The sequence below is a fragment of the Mesoplodon densirostris genome, chromosome 17 (assembly GCF_025265405.1).
Source record: "Mesoplodon densirostris isolate mMesDen1 chromosome 17, mMesDen1 primary haplotype, whole genome shotgun sequence".
Lineage (NCBI taxonomy): Eukaryota > Metazoa > Chordata > Mammalia > Artiodactyla > Ziphiidae > Mesoplodon > Mesoplodon densirostris.
The window spans coordinates 69,506,194-69,521,232 of record NC_082677.1 but is presented as its reverse complement, the minus strand read 5'-3'; the positions used below and the strand labels follow the sequence as shown (position 1 = coordinate 69,521,232).

The 15,039-nt window shown below is 41.8% G+C and overlaps 1 protein-coding gene across 1 annotated transcript in view; it reads left to right on the top strand.

Annotated features, from left to right (window-relative positions):
- The window catches only part of CCDC168 (coiled-coil domain containing 168), a 38,406-nt gene extending 37,682 nt beyond the window's left edge, over positions 1-724 (top strand). Inside the window, exon 12 of the mRNA XM_060079783.1 lies at positions 49-724. Within this exon, the coding sequence (XP_059935766.1) occupies positions 49-691 (643 nt within the window). The 3' untranslated portion in view covers positions 692-724. The remainder of the gene's footprint in view (positions 1-48) is intronic.
- Positions 725-15,039: the final 14,315 nt, after the last annotated feature.

Here is a 15,039-nt window from a genome sequence, read left to right as displayed (position 1 = left end):
CAAAATGACACCACCTTCTTATGTATCTCACAAAAGCAGGAAATATAGGTCATCTTCCAAAATGCGATGTCCTGACTCATGGTGTCACAGTTCCTTAAATACTGTAGAGGTTTTGTCTGTATCATCTTCTGTTCCGTTCAGCAAAGAGAAGCTTTCGAAGACTACAAGGAGTGGAAAACGTTATTATTTAGTCCCCTTAATGGAATCAGATACTAAATTACATCTTGCAAAAAGCCAAGGCAAACCTCACAGGCATTTGGAAAGCAAAGGACGGAAGAAGGCCAAATTGGATTTATCTAGAAAGAACAACACTCCTTGGGAATGTGATGACAGTTATACACAGAGTAAAGAGAAATGCACAAGAAAGGAGAAAGTACAGGATTGTGAATCAGAAAGATCAGATTATTTCCCAAGCAAACATAAGTCAGCATCAAAACCTCCTCAAGAGGATATCAGCTTCCATTCTGAAAGAGAACAAAACCAGCCATTTTTTTATGCCTGTATACCATCAGACTCGCTGGATATTATACCCCAAACCATTCTCTGGACTATTCCCCCCAACACTTTAAGGACAAAGAACTTCAGAATTCCCCTGATGGCCAAGATTTCAAGTTCTTGCAACATATGGAGTTCATCCAAAAAGCTGCTGGGGTCGCTGTTAGGGTCCTTCAGCCTTGTTCGTCAAAAATGATGTTACCATATCAAGATGCATCTCGAGGGGAAAGCTGGTCGCTCTTCTGATATTTATTGAAAAATAAAATATAAAGTCAAATGGTTTCCTCATGAAGTGTTTTCTAAACTGATACCTTTTATTTCTACAGTAGATTTGCACAGTTCTGGGAGGGATGGATGGGAAAGCAGATGATTTCTGGTTTGGTCCAGCCATGCGTGAGATCTCCCCTCAGTTTGTGCTACCTCCTTATAATCCCCAGAGGAGAAGCCCGTGGATGCCGAAGCCCCCTTCCCACCCTCCCCACGCCCCCCCGCCCATGACTGAAGGGTGAGTCGGAGGAATTGTAGCCCTTACATGAGATTGAGAGTACCCTGAAAGGTAGGAGGACATAGATACTGAAGAGAGACAGTTTCAAGTAGCAGCGAGGGTTCAACAATGTCAAATGTCACAAAAGATACAGGGATAAGTACTAGTTTTGAGGACCCGTGTTCCTCTGACGGCTTTGTCCTTGTCCCCAACCACAAGTGGAACCCACAGCAGCTCTGTGACCCGTACCTGCTCACCACCTGCCATGGCTAGGGCGTCAAGGCGCTTGGGGACCTCGGCACAGAGCACCTGCCACTGCATCCTCTGGGAGGGGCAGGGAGCCGCCCCACAGCACTGCCAGGTGAAGGGAGACACCTCTCAGTGCACCTGAACTACCTGCCCTCCTATTACTACCTGCCCTGGGTTGTGAGGGCCCTGGTGGGGGATGGAGCAGGTCCACCTGTAGACAGGGGTGATTGAGAGATGGAGTGTGATCTGGAGCACTACCAGCAGTGCACCCTCACCTTTGCCCTCAGGACTGCTGACCCCGCCCCCTGCTCCCAGCCTCTTGCAGGAGGCCCAGAAAAGCTGAGTTGACCCAGGGCTGCCAGGAGAAGAACCCAGATGTGTGAGATTGGGGGTGGGGTGGTGGTGGGATTTTTAGCGCCAAGTGAATTTTTGTTAATGTATTTTGTACTGGCTTATTTCTTTTTTTTTTTTTTTTTTTTTTTTTTTTGCTGTACGCGGGCCTCTCACTGCTGTGGCCTCTCCCGTTGCGGAGCACAGGCTCCGGACACACAGGCTCCGCGGCCATGGCTCGCGGGCCCAGCCGCTCCGCGGCATGTGGGATCCTCCGGGATCGGGGCACGAACCCGTGTCCCCTGCATCGGCAGGCGGACTCTCAACCACTGCGCCACCATGGAAGCCCTGGCTTATTTCTTGTATGCAAATAAAATATTGGTCTCATTTGGAAAAAAAAAAACTTTGTTGCCTCATAAAAATTCCATAATGTTAATCATTTTATTATATTTTATTATATTTTTCATATCACCATTATATTCATGCTAGGATAACAATGATTCCTCTATTATAAATGCTACTTGATCTCTTTAAAACACATATTTCCTATGTGTGGAATATTTGGGCATGCTTAACAAAATACAAAACTATAAAAATTTCCAATTTTGTTTTTACCAAGGAAAGTATCTAATTGTATACAACTTACACACAACTTTTAATAATAGAAACAATGAAATTATTTCACTTCTTGACATTTATCAAGACTTTAACTCCCTAAGACATGCACTACAACCACGCACTAGATTCTGTCATCCGTATGATGGTCTTTGCATCTGAGTCATGTCTGTTGGGTTTGACAATCCAATTGAGTATTTTATTACTTTTTATTATAGAGAATTTTGAGCATACACACACAAAAAAGACAATAGTATAATGTACCTCTATGTGCCCCTCACTCAGCCCTTAAACTTTAACCTATAGTTATACCTGCCTCATCCACTTCTCCATTAGTATTTTGAAGCAAATTACAGGTATATAATTTTATCTAAAAATATTTTACATATCTCTACAAGATAACTTTTTAACAACCATCTCATATCTAAGAAGTAACAATAATTACGTAATATCAAATATTCAGTCAGATGATTTCCAACTATCTCATGAATGTCATTTTCTAATAGTTCCTATTCCATTGCTTTTTTTTTTTTTTTTACAATTTTTTCAAATTGAAGAAACCAGGTTGTTTGTTCTGTAGAGTTTCCCACAACCTGCATTTTGCTGATAGTGTCCCCATTTCAGATTGAAATTATTTAACTTTGAATTCCTACTTGTTCCTTAAAAGGTCTTTATAAATAGATTACACAGTGTGCACCATTTAGAGTAAAATGTAGTGTTTCAGAAGACTGCCTGTCACTTCTGGCAATGCAAATTAAAGCTGTCACAGCTATAGGGCTATTATATATCTGCTGTATAGAGCTGTTCTATAGTTACATGTTCTATAGGGCTGTTACATAGTTATATGTTATATAGAGCTGTTGTATACTTAGAGCTGTTATAGCTGAAATAGCAAAATTTCTTACCATAAATGGTAGGGAGGGATTAAGTGACTGGTTCTCGTATTGTGAAGAACTTGCACTGAGACATCAAATGTCTATTTGTCAATCTATTTGAAAAATATTACAAAATTTTGAATACCAAATTAGATATGAAAGGGAATATTTATTTAGAGGGAGAAATCAATACACATTTCAAATTGTATAAAGCTGATCAAACTAAAACCATCATGAGTCCAAAAAAAAATAACTGCTTTTTATACTTGTTATTAACTGCTTAGTACACTTTTTTCCTACTTCTTTTTTTTGGCTGCGTGCTCTTTGATCACCTCTTTATAAAACAACAATTTTGTAATACAATTTTTCCTATAGAGATCAAAAGTAAACCAGTCTTCTGGGGGTTGATCAACACTTCTTGTTTATTATTAACAATTTAGAAAGTTCAAGCACATTTGCTGACTCAGTGACCATTTAGCACACCATTTCATCTGGAACAACCAGACTTCATCCGAACAGGTTGCAGAAAGTACTGTAAGGTGCAAGCTGACAAGCTGAGATGCATAAATGTGTTACTTTGCCCACAGATGTCCTTGCTGTCTGTGGTAGGAGTATAGGTATGTACTCCAGAAACAAATATCATAAACTCTATGTCATGGAATCCTCATTAAAAAAGAAAGTATTGTGAATGCATCTGCTCTTTTGATTATTTTCCTTTTGGAAAAGAACGTCCTTTTTGACCAGGTGTTGTAGAGAATGATTTATAGCTTACAATTTTACACACCTGATGCATGGAAGACTTTTCCAGTTTCCTATCCAAATCTTCCAAGTCTTATTTCTCCTCTATGATCCATATTCCTCCTGCTCTGGGCACTGTAGGAAGCTATACAGCCTTGCACCCTCAAGTCCCAACCTGGGATGTGTCCTTCCCAGTGGGCAGAAGGATTCCTAGAACTTATCTCTATACCAGGATGGCCAGCATAGTTATAGACAAAAGTGAATGTCAGTCACATAAACATGTAGCCCACTAAACCCAAACTAAATGCATACTGACTCAACTTCCCCTGAGCCTAAACCCCCAAACACGAAGTCAGATGTGACAAAGTGTAAATCAAAGTGGAAAGCAAGAATACTTTTAACTAATTGGAGTTAAAATGTTTCACTCTCACAAATCTTTAGGGCCCTGAAGCTCAAGCTTCTTTAGCCTTTATGGTACATCTGCTTATGCAAATCAGATTACATTAATTAATTAATTTCCATATGCTAGCAACAAACATTTATTCAGTCTCTGCCATGTGCCAGGCCTTGTCCTGGGTGCCGGACCTAACAAAGCACAATGTCAACTTGGGAAGCTCACAGTTAACAGGTCAAGAAGAGACAGTCTTCGCAAAGCGCTGTGACATACGTACACAAACACAGCCTGGGGCATCTAATTTCCCCAACACACATGCATATCTTCCTGGTATCTTTGCTGGAGAAAACAAAAGCAGTTCTGAGGCCAAAATTATTTGTCCTAAGCCATCTGTCAAAAAGTACCCATTTGGAATGAGTATTGGCAAAATGATGAACCCCCAAGCCAAATCTTCTGGTGACCCACATGGCCTGCCTTCTTTTAGACACACAAGACTCTGGAAGAACCAAGGCATGTGTTTCCTCTTGGCTTTAAAGACCCAAGTTGCAACAGATGGTGATAGTGTAGCCATGAGCCGTTAAAACTAGGGAGAGAGATTTAGGCTTGTGTTTTGAGGAAATGAGGGAACTTGGGAGGGCAGAGTTTGTCATAAGCAAGATGTACATTTAGGTCTGAGAAGTTCCTAGTTCTCTTGCACACAACTACACCCCTGCAAGGCCTGACGCATTACTTGGAAGAAATAGAGAAGGCAGCAGGAATTCATCCTTGAGTCAGAGGTTACCAAACTTTCTCAGGGCTTTCAGTGCCTCTGTTTTTTTCATTACACTCCTAGGGCAAAATAAATAAGCCAACAAGTCTGCATATTAAGTAGCGTAGGTCCAAACAACTTAATTATGATTTATATCTTAACCACTTAGGAGTTGCTTGAAAAAAAAAGCGATATAAATCAAAAGAAAAAAATATTTTTTATTTCATTCTTAAATAACCACACTTACTAGTTGGATGTGTATACCTGTTGGACCCTGCACAACGTTTCAGACTTTGGGAATCAGATTGGACACTTCATGTTGATTGTTGTGCAGTACTTGCTTTTCTTTTCGCAACAGCTAAAAACCTCAGCTTCACAAAGAATTTACATAATGGAAAGGAATGTAGCACCATTGAATGATTGTGAAGTCCCTTGAGCTAGTAGTTCACGCTGTGTCCAACAGATGTCGCTGTGTTTCCCTCACAATTTAAACCAATTCCACGTGGCCACAGGGCGTAGGTTTGGGACCGCCCAGAAACGCTAACAAACGGAGCAGGCGAAATAAAACCCCCAAGAAAAGACTGGTCTCTGTACCCAAAGGACCAGGGAATGGGAAGCTGAGCAGTACAGAACCTTTTTCACAATACCTGCTCTATTCCAAATACCACAAATAAATCACACCCTTTCCTCTCTCCACCTGGAACAGTGCCAGTGTGGACTGTTCCCTGTCTATGAGCTGACACATGGCCTCCATCCTACCAGCCCAGGGGTAAAGTGTCCATAGAGCCTGAGGGTGGTGCCCAGACTTCCACCAAATAAGGTAACTAGCTGGCCAATTAGAAGATTTAAAGTGGAACTAGAAAAAAGTCCAGAATATCTTCAAATAATACTCATCACACCAAGAACCAGGAACATCTCATCTCACCTCGGTGAGAAAAGACAAGAACCTGTGTAAGATTTTAAAGCAGTCATCATAAAAAATACTCCAATGAGCAATTATGAACACTCGTGAAGCAAATGAAAAAAATAATAATAAAGACACAGAAAAGAAATACAGGGTAAAAGGAAGAATCAATTGAAATTTTTCAAGCTGGAAAATGAAATAAAAGGCTCATTGAATGCGCTCAGCAGAAAATGGAAATGACAAAAGAATCAGTGAGAAACTCCCAAACAGGATAAACCCAGAAAAATTCATGCCAAGATACATCACCATAAAATTTTTTAAAATATAAACAAAGAAGGGACTTCCCTGGTGGTCCAGTGGTTAAGAATCTGCCTTGCAATTACAGGGGACGTGGGCTCGATCCCTGATTGGGGAATTAAGATCCCACACACCACAGGGCAACTAAGCCCACACACTCTGGAGATGGTGTACCACAACTAGAGAGAAGCCCGCATACCCCAACGAAGAGCCCATGTGCTGCAATGAAAGATCAACTACTGAGTCCATACACCAGATCAACTACTGAGCCCATACACCACAACTATAGAGCCCGTGGGCTGCAGCTAGAGAGCCCACACGCCACAACTAGAGAGAGGCCCACACGCCACAATGAAAGATCCTGTGTGCTGCAGCTAAGACCTGATGCAGCCAAAAGTAAATTTAAAAAAATTTTAAATAATTACATAGGGAAAAAGTTGTTTAAAAAAAAGAAAAACAAAGAAAGATATTGAAAGCACTCTCTGCTATTCAATACCTTCCAGTGAAGCCCCGTTTTACTCAAAGAAAAAAAATCAAAGTCCATACAACAGCCTCCAAGGCGCTATGTGATCTGGCTCTTTACTAACCTTCCAAGCTCATCTTATATTTCTCTTTCGTTGACTACATTCTAGCCACACAGGCCTCCTTTCTGTCCCTTGAATATACTAGGTATGCCTCCACTCAGGGTCCTTGCTCTAGTTATTCCCCTTCTCAGAATTCTCTTTTCCCAAATATTTGTTGAATTAATTGAATGACAAGAGTGGTAAAATGAGAGTATCTACCAGACACACATTCTAAAAGCCTTCCATTATTTCACTAAAATATTCTATACTGGCTTCCCCAGGTGCTATTTGGATAACATCCAGCTGTTATCTTGAATGATATGCACTTCTAGTGTCCAGATTATTGTCCCTTGTACTATCATTCAATAATAGCAACTAGTAGGATTTTTTAGAAATATTCATTGCCAAGTATTGTGCCAGGGAGAGCAAGATGGACCTAGAGTGAATTCAGTCAAGTTACAGGATACAAAATAAATATACAAAAATCTGTTGTGTTTCTATACACTAATAATGAACTATCAGAAGGAGAAATTTAGAAAACAATTCCATTTACAATTGCATCAAAAAGAATAAAATACCTAGGAATGAATTTAACCAAGGACATGAAAGATCTGTTCACTGAAAACTATAGGACATTAATGGAAGAAATTGAACAAGACACAAATAGATGAAAAGATATCCATGCTCATGGATTGGAAGAATTAATATGGTTAAAATGTTCATACTACCCAAATCAATCTACAGAGTCAATGCAATCCCTGTCAAAATTCCAATGGCATTTTTCGCAGAACTAGAAAAACAATTCTAACATTTGTATGAAACCACAAAAGACCCCAAATAGCCAAAGCACTCTTCAGAAAGAACAAAGCTGGAGGCATCAAGCTCCCTGATTTCAAACTATACTTCAAAGCCATAGTAATCAAAACATATGGTATTGGCATAAAAACAGACACATAGATCAATGGAGCAGAATAGAGAGCACAGAATTAAATCCATGCATATGTGGTCAATTAATCTACAACAAAGGAGGCAAGAATATACAAAGGGGAGAAGGCAGTTTCTTCAATAAATACTGTTGAGAAGACTGGACAGCCACATGCAAAAGAATGAAACTGGACCACTATCTTATACCATACACAAAAAATAACTCAAAATTTATTAAAAACTTGAATGTAAGACCTGAAACCATAAAACTCCTAGAAGAAAACATAGATGGTAATCTCCTTGACATCAATCTTGATGATTTTTTGGATTTGACACCAAAAGCAAAACGAGGAAAACAGGAAGAAGAAGAAGAAGAAAGAGGAGGAGAAGGGGGAGGACTGCATCAAAAAGTTTCTGCACATGGGCTTCCCTGGTGGCGCAGTGGTTGAGAGTCCATCTGCCGATGCAGGGGACACGGGTTCGTGCCCCGGTCCGAGAAGATCCCACATGCCGCAGAGCAGCTGGGCCCGTGAGCCATGGCCACTGAGCCTGCACATCCGGAGCCTGTGCTCGGCAATGGGAGAGGCCACAGCAGTGAGAGGCCCGTGTACCGCAAAAAAAAAAAAAAAAAAAGTTTCTGCACAGAAAAGGAAACCATCAACGAAAAAGGCAGACCTACTTAATGGGAGAAAATATTTGCAAATCACATATCTGGTAAGGGATTAATATGCAAAATGTATAAAAAACTCATACAACTCAATAGCCAAAAATCTAACGGAATCACTTTGCTGTACACCTGAAACTAGTACAATATTGTAAGTCAACAATACTTCCAATTTTTAAAAAGACAAGAAATAACGAGTTTTGGCAAGGATTCAGAGAAAAGGGAACCCTTGTGCATTATTGATGGGAATGTAAACTGGTGCAGCCACTATGAAAGACAGTAAGGGCGTCCCTCAAAAACTTAAAAATAGATCCACCATATGGTCCAACAATTCCACTTCTGGGTACTTATCCAAAGAAAATGAAAACACTAATTCAAAAAGATATATGTACTCCTATGGTCGTTGCAGTATTATTGACGATAGCCAAGACAGAAACAACCTCAATGTCCATTGATGGATAAAATGGGTAAAAAGGATGTGATTGATATATATTTTTTTCAGCCATTAAAAGAAAGAATGAAATCTTGCCATTTGTGACAACATGGATGGACTTTGAGGGCATTATAATAAGTGAAAGAAGTCAGACAGAAAAAGATATGATCATATGATCTTATAGGTGGAATCTAAAAACAAGCAAAAAGACAAGAAACAAAAAACCCAGACTCATGGATGTAGAGGACAGATTGGTGGTTGTCTGAGGTATGGGGTGGGGTGTAGACAAAATGCATGAAATGGATCAAAAAACAATCCAGAGGGAGAGGGAGATGGGGGGAAGCAATTATATTACTTGCAGCAACAGTGATAGCTTTATACAATTTAACATTCCATTTCTTCTAAAATTCATAGTCTCCTGCAGGGAGAACATACTACCAAATGCCTATAGTTTTACTAATTTCATTTTAAGACATAAATTGCATATTTAAGATGTTTGCTAGTTAAAAAAACTGTCAAAGATATTCCTGATTCCTCTGGACAACATATAAACAATTCCATGGCTTTCCTGGCAACTCAGATAGACATTCCCCCTAAATATCCAGAGAAGCATAGTACTGCATCTTAGCCAACTCATTAGTAGATTTAGAACATGCATATCATCATAGGATTACAAGAGTTATTACAAAATAAGCCATATCACCTCTCCTTGCTGACAAAAATAGACTGGAACTCTGGAAAGGAAAGCTTGCCCTTCATCCAAGAATCTCAACTGATTGTGAGCTGCTGCACAGTAAATTTATCAGGACTCAGCATTACCCTGTGTTCATTCTAAGTTAACATGTCATCAGTTCTTCAAAACTCAGCTGTTGCTGCCATATCATTTTCCCAAAGGAGTAAATACATTTCAATATACATTCTAAACAGCGAATAATACCGTCCTGATGCACAATGCAGAGCCATGTGACCAGATCGTGACTGACCATTTCTTTAGGGAAGTGCTGTTCCCCCCCGGGGCCGGGGGAGCTCATCAGCCAACACTGATCAAGCACCAGGCACGCTTGATACACATCATAACATTTACTTTTCATGTGGACCCTGGCGTTATTACTCCCATTTTACAGATGTGGAAACTGAGGTTCAAAGTTTCGATAACTTGGCCAAAGTCACCAATTAAGGGGCAACATTTGAGTTCCACCCCCAGTCTAATTGCAAAGCCTCATTAGAGAGCAGGATACACAATTCATATTCCCTTTAAGATCGGGTATGAGATTTCAAAGGCAGCTACTTTAGGCTGTGTTTCCAGACACAGAGGGGAGGCACTCTTTGGTCCCCCTTTCAGAAGCTTTGGTCTCCTCTCTGCCCCTCCTTGAACTTCTCCGCACTCCTGTTTTTCCAAAGCTGCTACTCTTCCCCAACCGGCCAGCTGAAGCAAACAGGAAAGTGGAGAGGCACAGAATTTCCTGCCAGGATACCATGGGGTCAGGTCCAGCTCTGTTACTATCTGCCCAACCTCCCTGGGTTTTCTATTGTAAAATAAGAGCGCTGTACTAGGTTAATGGTTTCCCCTATGTGAGCCTAAATAAAAGATACCCGACGTTTTAGCTGGCATAATCTCAGCTGTCTCCTAGCCTAAAATACCATGATTGGCAGTGAATTCTCATGAAGCCTTTCTTGACAGCTCCCACCAGCCCGTCCTCATCTCTTTCTTCTCTGAATTCATGGCTCATCATTTGCACATACAAGGCTGCCCCGACATTTACAGGGCCCAGGGCAAGAATGCAAAGGGAGACCCACATACCATTTGTCTAAATACGCAAAATTTATCAATAACTAACAAGCCCTTATATAAAACGTGTTCTATCCATCCTTCAAGGTGACAACTAAATCTTCATAACGACAGTGCAGGAGGGATAATCTTGGCTCAGGACTCTGGCCCACAGCCCTCCCCACTTCCTTCCCAACTTGGCCCGTTCTCACAAGGAAGGACATCACGTTTGCGGGTGTGAACACAGCAGCACACGCATGCAAGTTCCATCAACCTTCCCCAACACACACACACACACACACACACACACACACAGATGTCCCTTGCCCACTGCTGGGTCCTACCGTGTGTGTTCATTCTCTGGAGAAGAGACTTGGAAAAGAACACATTCAGACCCTGAGAGTTGGCTCAGGACCATTGGGATGGGGTGGAATCCAAGGAACACACAGCACGGTCCCAAAGAAGGTGGGTGGACACCTCCCCTGTCACACACTCAGCACACTCCTTCCTGGGAAGGTGGGCTCTCTACGGAAGAAAGCCGAGCCAACCAAGACATGGGTGCAGAGCAGGGGACCCTCTTGCTGAAGGCAAGGTCATTCCTTTCATGCTTTCTTACTTTTAGCTCCCCTTATTTTCCTCTTCTCAGATAAGATCTTTAGACAGTTTTGCTTCCTGTGGGTACCAGGTTTAGGTAAGAGAACTGGATATTTTACTCCCAGCCTATTGACAGGGTTTCCTTTGCAGAACACCTTTTCTCTTGCAAGATTCCTTACTTAACATTTATACAGAATTCTAGAAACCCAATCTACCATCAACCATTTGGATTTAACTATATATCACTAGAGTCATCGCTCAAAGCTATTTCCTCTCCACTTCATCTTGAAGTTGATTTTCTAATTTACTTGTTGTTCATTGTAACCAGATTTCTCTAGTATATTCATCACATGAAATATCGATGTTTCAATCTTTGAAAACACGTATGTCCACGTAGGTGTTTCTGTTGCTACCTGGATGTATGGTTCTTCAGCTGGATGTGGGAATCTTGGATTACAGCCATTTCTAGCAGCAGTTTGTAAATACCATCTAACTGTCTCCCAGCCTCAAATAATGACAAATGAGACATTCAACACTGCTCCAAATCTTTTTCTTCGGTAAATTTCTTATATTTTAGTTCAGAAGCTGCTCTGCTTTGTAGGGGGTGAGCCCAGCAGAGAGTGAGGAGGAAGCTAGCAAGGTCCTCTGCACCTGAATCCTGGCAGACCCCCTGGCAAAATATGGAAGTCTGGAAGCCCAGCAGCTATTTTGCTCAAAAGAAGTAGTTGGGCGAGGAAGGGGGCACAGAAGCGTTTGGGTCACCATCTCCCCAGAGAGCTCCCTACATTCACAGCACTTTATAAATGCACCTGTGAAATCTCGAAGAATTCTGACAAATTACCCTCCACGATGCCATTCCCTACTCATATACCATAATATATGATCATGTCTTTTTTTCTACAACCTCATAATGATTAGATACTGTCAATCTTTAAAAAATTTTTCCATCTAATGAATATTAAATGGTATTTAAATGTTATTGTTTAAATAGCTTTATCGAGACAGAGTTGAACACAGTAAACTACATATTCTTCAGTTGTACAATTTTCTAAGTTCAACACATTTGACACCCATGAAACCACCACCACAAACAAAATAATAAACATATACATCACTCCACAAAATTTCCTTGTGCTTTTTAAAAAAATCTCTCCATCCTGCCTTTCTTCACCCGCTCCACCCTCATTCTGCAGGAAACCACTGGTCTGCTTTCTGACACGATAATTAGTTTGCATTTTGTAGAATTTTATATAAATAACATAATTATTTTGAGATTCATCCATGATGTTGCGTATATCAATTGCTCATTCCTTCTTACTGCTAAGTAGTACTTCGTTTCATTGTATGAATATACCATAATGTATCAATTCACCTATTGTTAAACATTAGAGTAATGTCTAGCTTTTGGCTACTGTGAATAAAATTGCTGGGAGCTTCCATGTACAGATCTTTGTATAGATGTACCCCCTCATTTCATTTATGTAAACACCTAAGTGAATGGCTGGATTTTATGTCAGACATTTGTTTAACTTTTTACTAAACTATGGAGCCATAGTTCTGGAACATAGTCCTGGGTTCACGCCCAATTCTCTATGGCCTGGAAACTTGATGCAGGAAAACGGGTTAATCACAGGGCTCACCTCTCTTGTTTTCTGTTTCCCTGGGATCACGTTCTTTTGTTGCCTGATGTTCAGTATTTTGGCAACCACTGTTTTCTACATGTTGCCTAGTTTTTTGTCGTTTCAGGCAGGTGGGTAAATCCAGTCCAATCTCACCTATGTGTAGAAGTGGACCTCTTCCTAAGCTTTAAATTCTTTTTTATTTTTGTCACACTTTAAAAAAAATAATAAATACATTTAAGGCTACAATTTTTCTGGTGAATATTTTTTTACATATCCCGTGAATTTTTGATACTTTGTTCCTTTTCTGCTCGTTTTAATGGCTTCTAATTTCTACTTTGTTGTATTATTTCATCTATTGTCTAAAAGACTTTAAATGATTTTATTATAAAACATGTCCCAAATTTCAGAGAACAGTGCCATGAATGCCTATATAACATTTCCCCAGATTCAACAGTTAACAAGATTTTTCCACATGTATTTCAACTATGCATGTCTGTTTTCTTTTTCTTTTCTAACGTATTTTCAAGAGAATCCTAGACATGTCATTTCCCTCCAGCATATTTGTCCCTAAAATATAAAAACATTTTCTTCTTTAATCACAATGTTATTATCACATGTAATAAAATTAACAATAATTCTTCAGAACCATTTTATGATCAAGTTCTCCTGATTATCTCAAAATATTTGTACACATTGTTTATTCAAAATAGGATGGAGACTTCCGGGTAAGATGGCAGAAGAGTAAGATGCGGAGATCACCTTCCTCCCCATGGATACACCAGAAATACAGCTACACGTGGAACAACTCCTACAGAACACCTACAGAACGCTGGCAGAAGACCCCAGACCTCCCAAAAGGCAAGAAACTCCCCACATACCTGGGTAGGGCAAAGTGGAGAGATTCCCGCACAGAGGATTGGTGCCGACCGGCACTCACCAGCCCGAGAGGCTTGTCTGCTCGCCCGCCGGGGCGGGCGGCACTGGAAGATGAGGCTCGGGCTTCAGTCAGAGCGCAGGGAGAGGACTGGGGCTGGCGGCGAGAACTCAGCCTGAAGGGGGCTAATGTGCCACAGCTAGCCGGCAGGGAGTACGGGAAAACTCTGGAGCTGCCGAAGAGGCAAGAGGCTTTTTCTTCCCTCTTGGTTGCCTGTTGCGCAAGGAGAGGGGATTAAGAGCGCTGCTTAAAGGGGCTCCACAAACAGGCGCGAGTCACGACTGAAAGCGTGGAGCCCAGTGACGGGCGTGGGACGCTGGGGCTGCTTCTGCCGCCGCCAAGAAGCCTGTGTGCGAGCGCAGGTCACTGTCCACACCACCCTTCCGGGAGCCTGTGCAGCCCGCCACTGCCGGGGTCCCAGGATCCAGGGGCGGCTTCTCTGGGAGAACGCACGGCGCGCCTCGGGCTGGTGCAACATCATGCCGACCTCTGCTGCTGCAGGCTCGCCCCGCACTCCGTGCCCCTCCCTCCCGCCTGGCCTGAGTGAGCCAGAGTCCCTGAAGAGGCTGCTCCTTTAACCCTGTCCTGTCTGAGCGAAGAACAGACGCCCTCCGGCGACCTACACGCAGAGGCGGGGCCAAATCCAAAGCTGAGACCCAGGAGCTGTGAGAACAAAGAAGAGAAAGGGAAACCTCTCCCAGCAGCCTCAGAAGCAGCGGATTAAAGCTCCACAATCAACTTGATGTACCCTGCATCTGTGGAATACATGAATAGACAACAAATCATCCCAAATTGAGGAGCCAGGAGTCAGTGCTGTGCCTCTGAGGTGGGAGAGCCAACTTCAGGACACTGGTCCACAAGAGACCTCCCAGCTCCACATAATATCAAACGGCGAAAATCTTCCAGAGATCTCCATCTCAACAGCAGCACCCAGCTTCACTCAACGACCAGCGAACTACAGTGCTGGACACCCTATGCCAAACAACTAGCAAGACAGGAACACAATGCCACCCATTAGCAGAGAGGTGGCCTAAAATCATAAAAACTCCGCAGACACCCCAAAACACACCACCAGACGTGGACCTGCCCACCAGAAAGACAAGATCCAGCCTCATCCACCAGAACACAGGCACTAGTCCCCTCCACCAGGAAGCCTACACAACCCACTAAACAAACCTTAGCCACTGGGGACAGACACCAAAAACAACGGGAACTACGAACCTGCAGCCTGCAAAAAGGAGACCCCAAACACAGTAACATAAGCAAAATGAGAAGACAGAAAAACACACAGCAGGAGAAGGAGCAAGATAAAAACCCACCAGATCTAACAAATGAAGAGGTAATAGGCAGTCTACCTGAAAAAGAATTCAGAATAATGATGGTAAAGATGATCCAAGATTCTATTTCC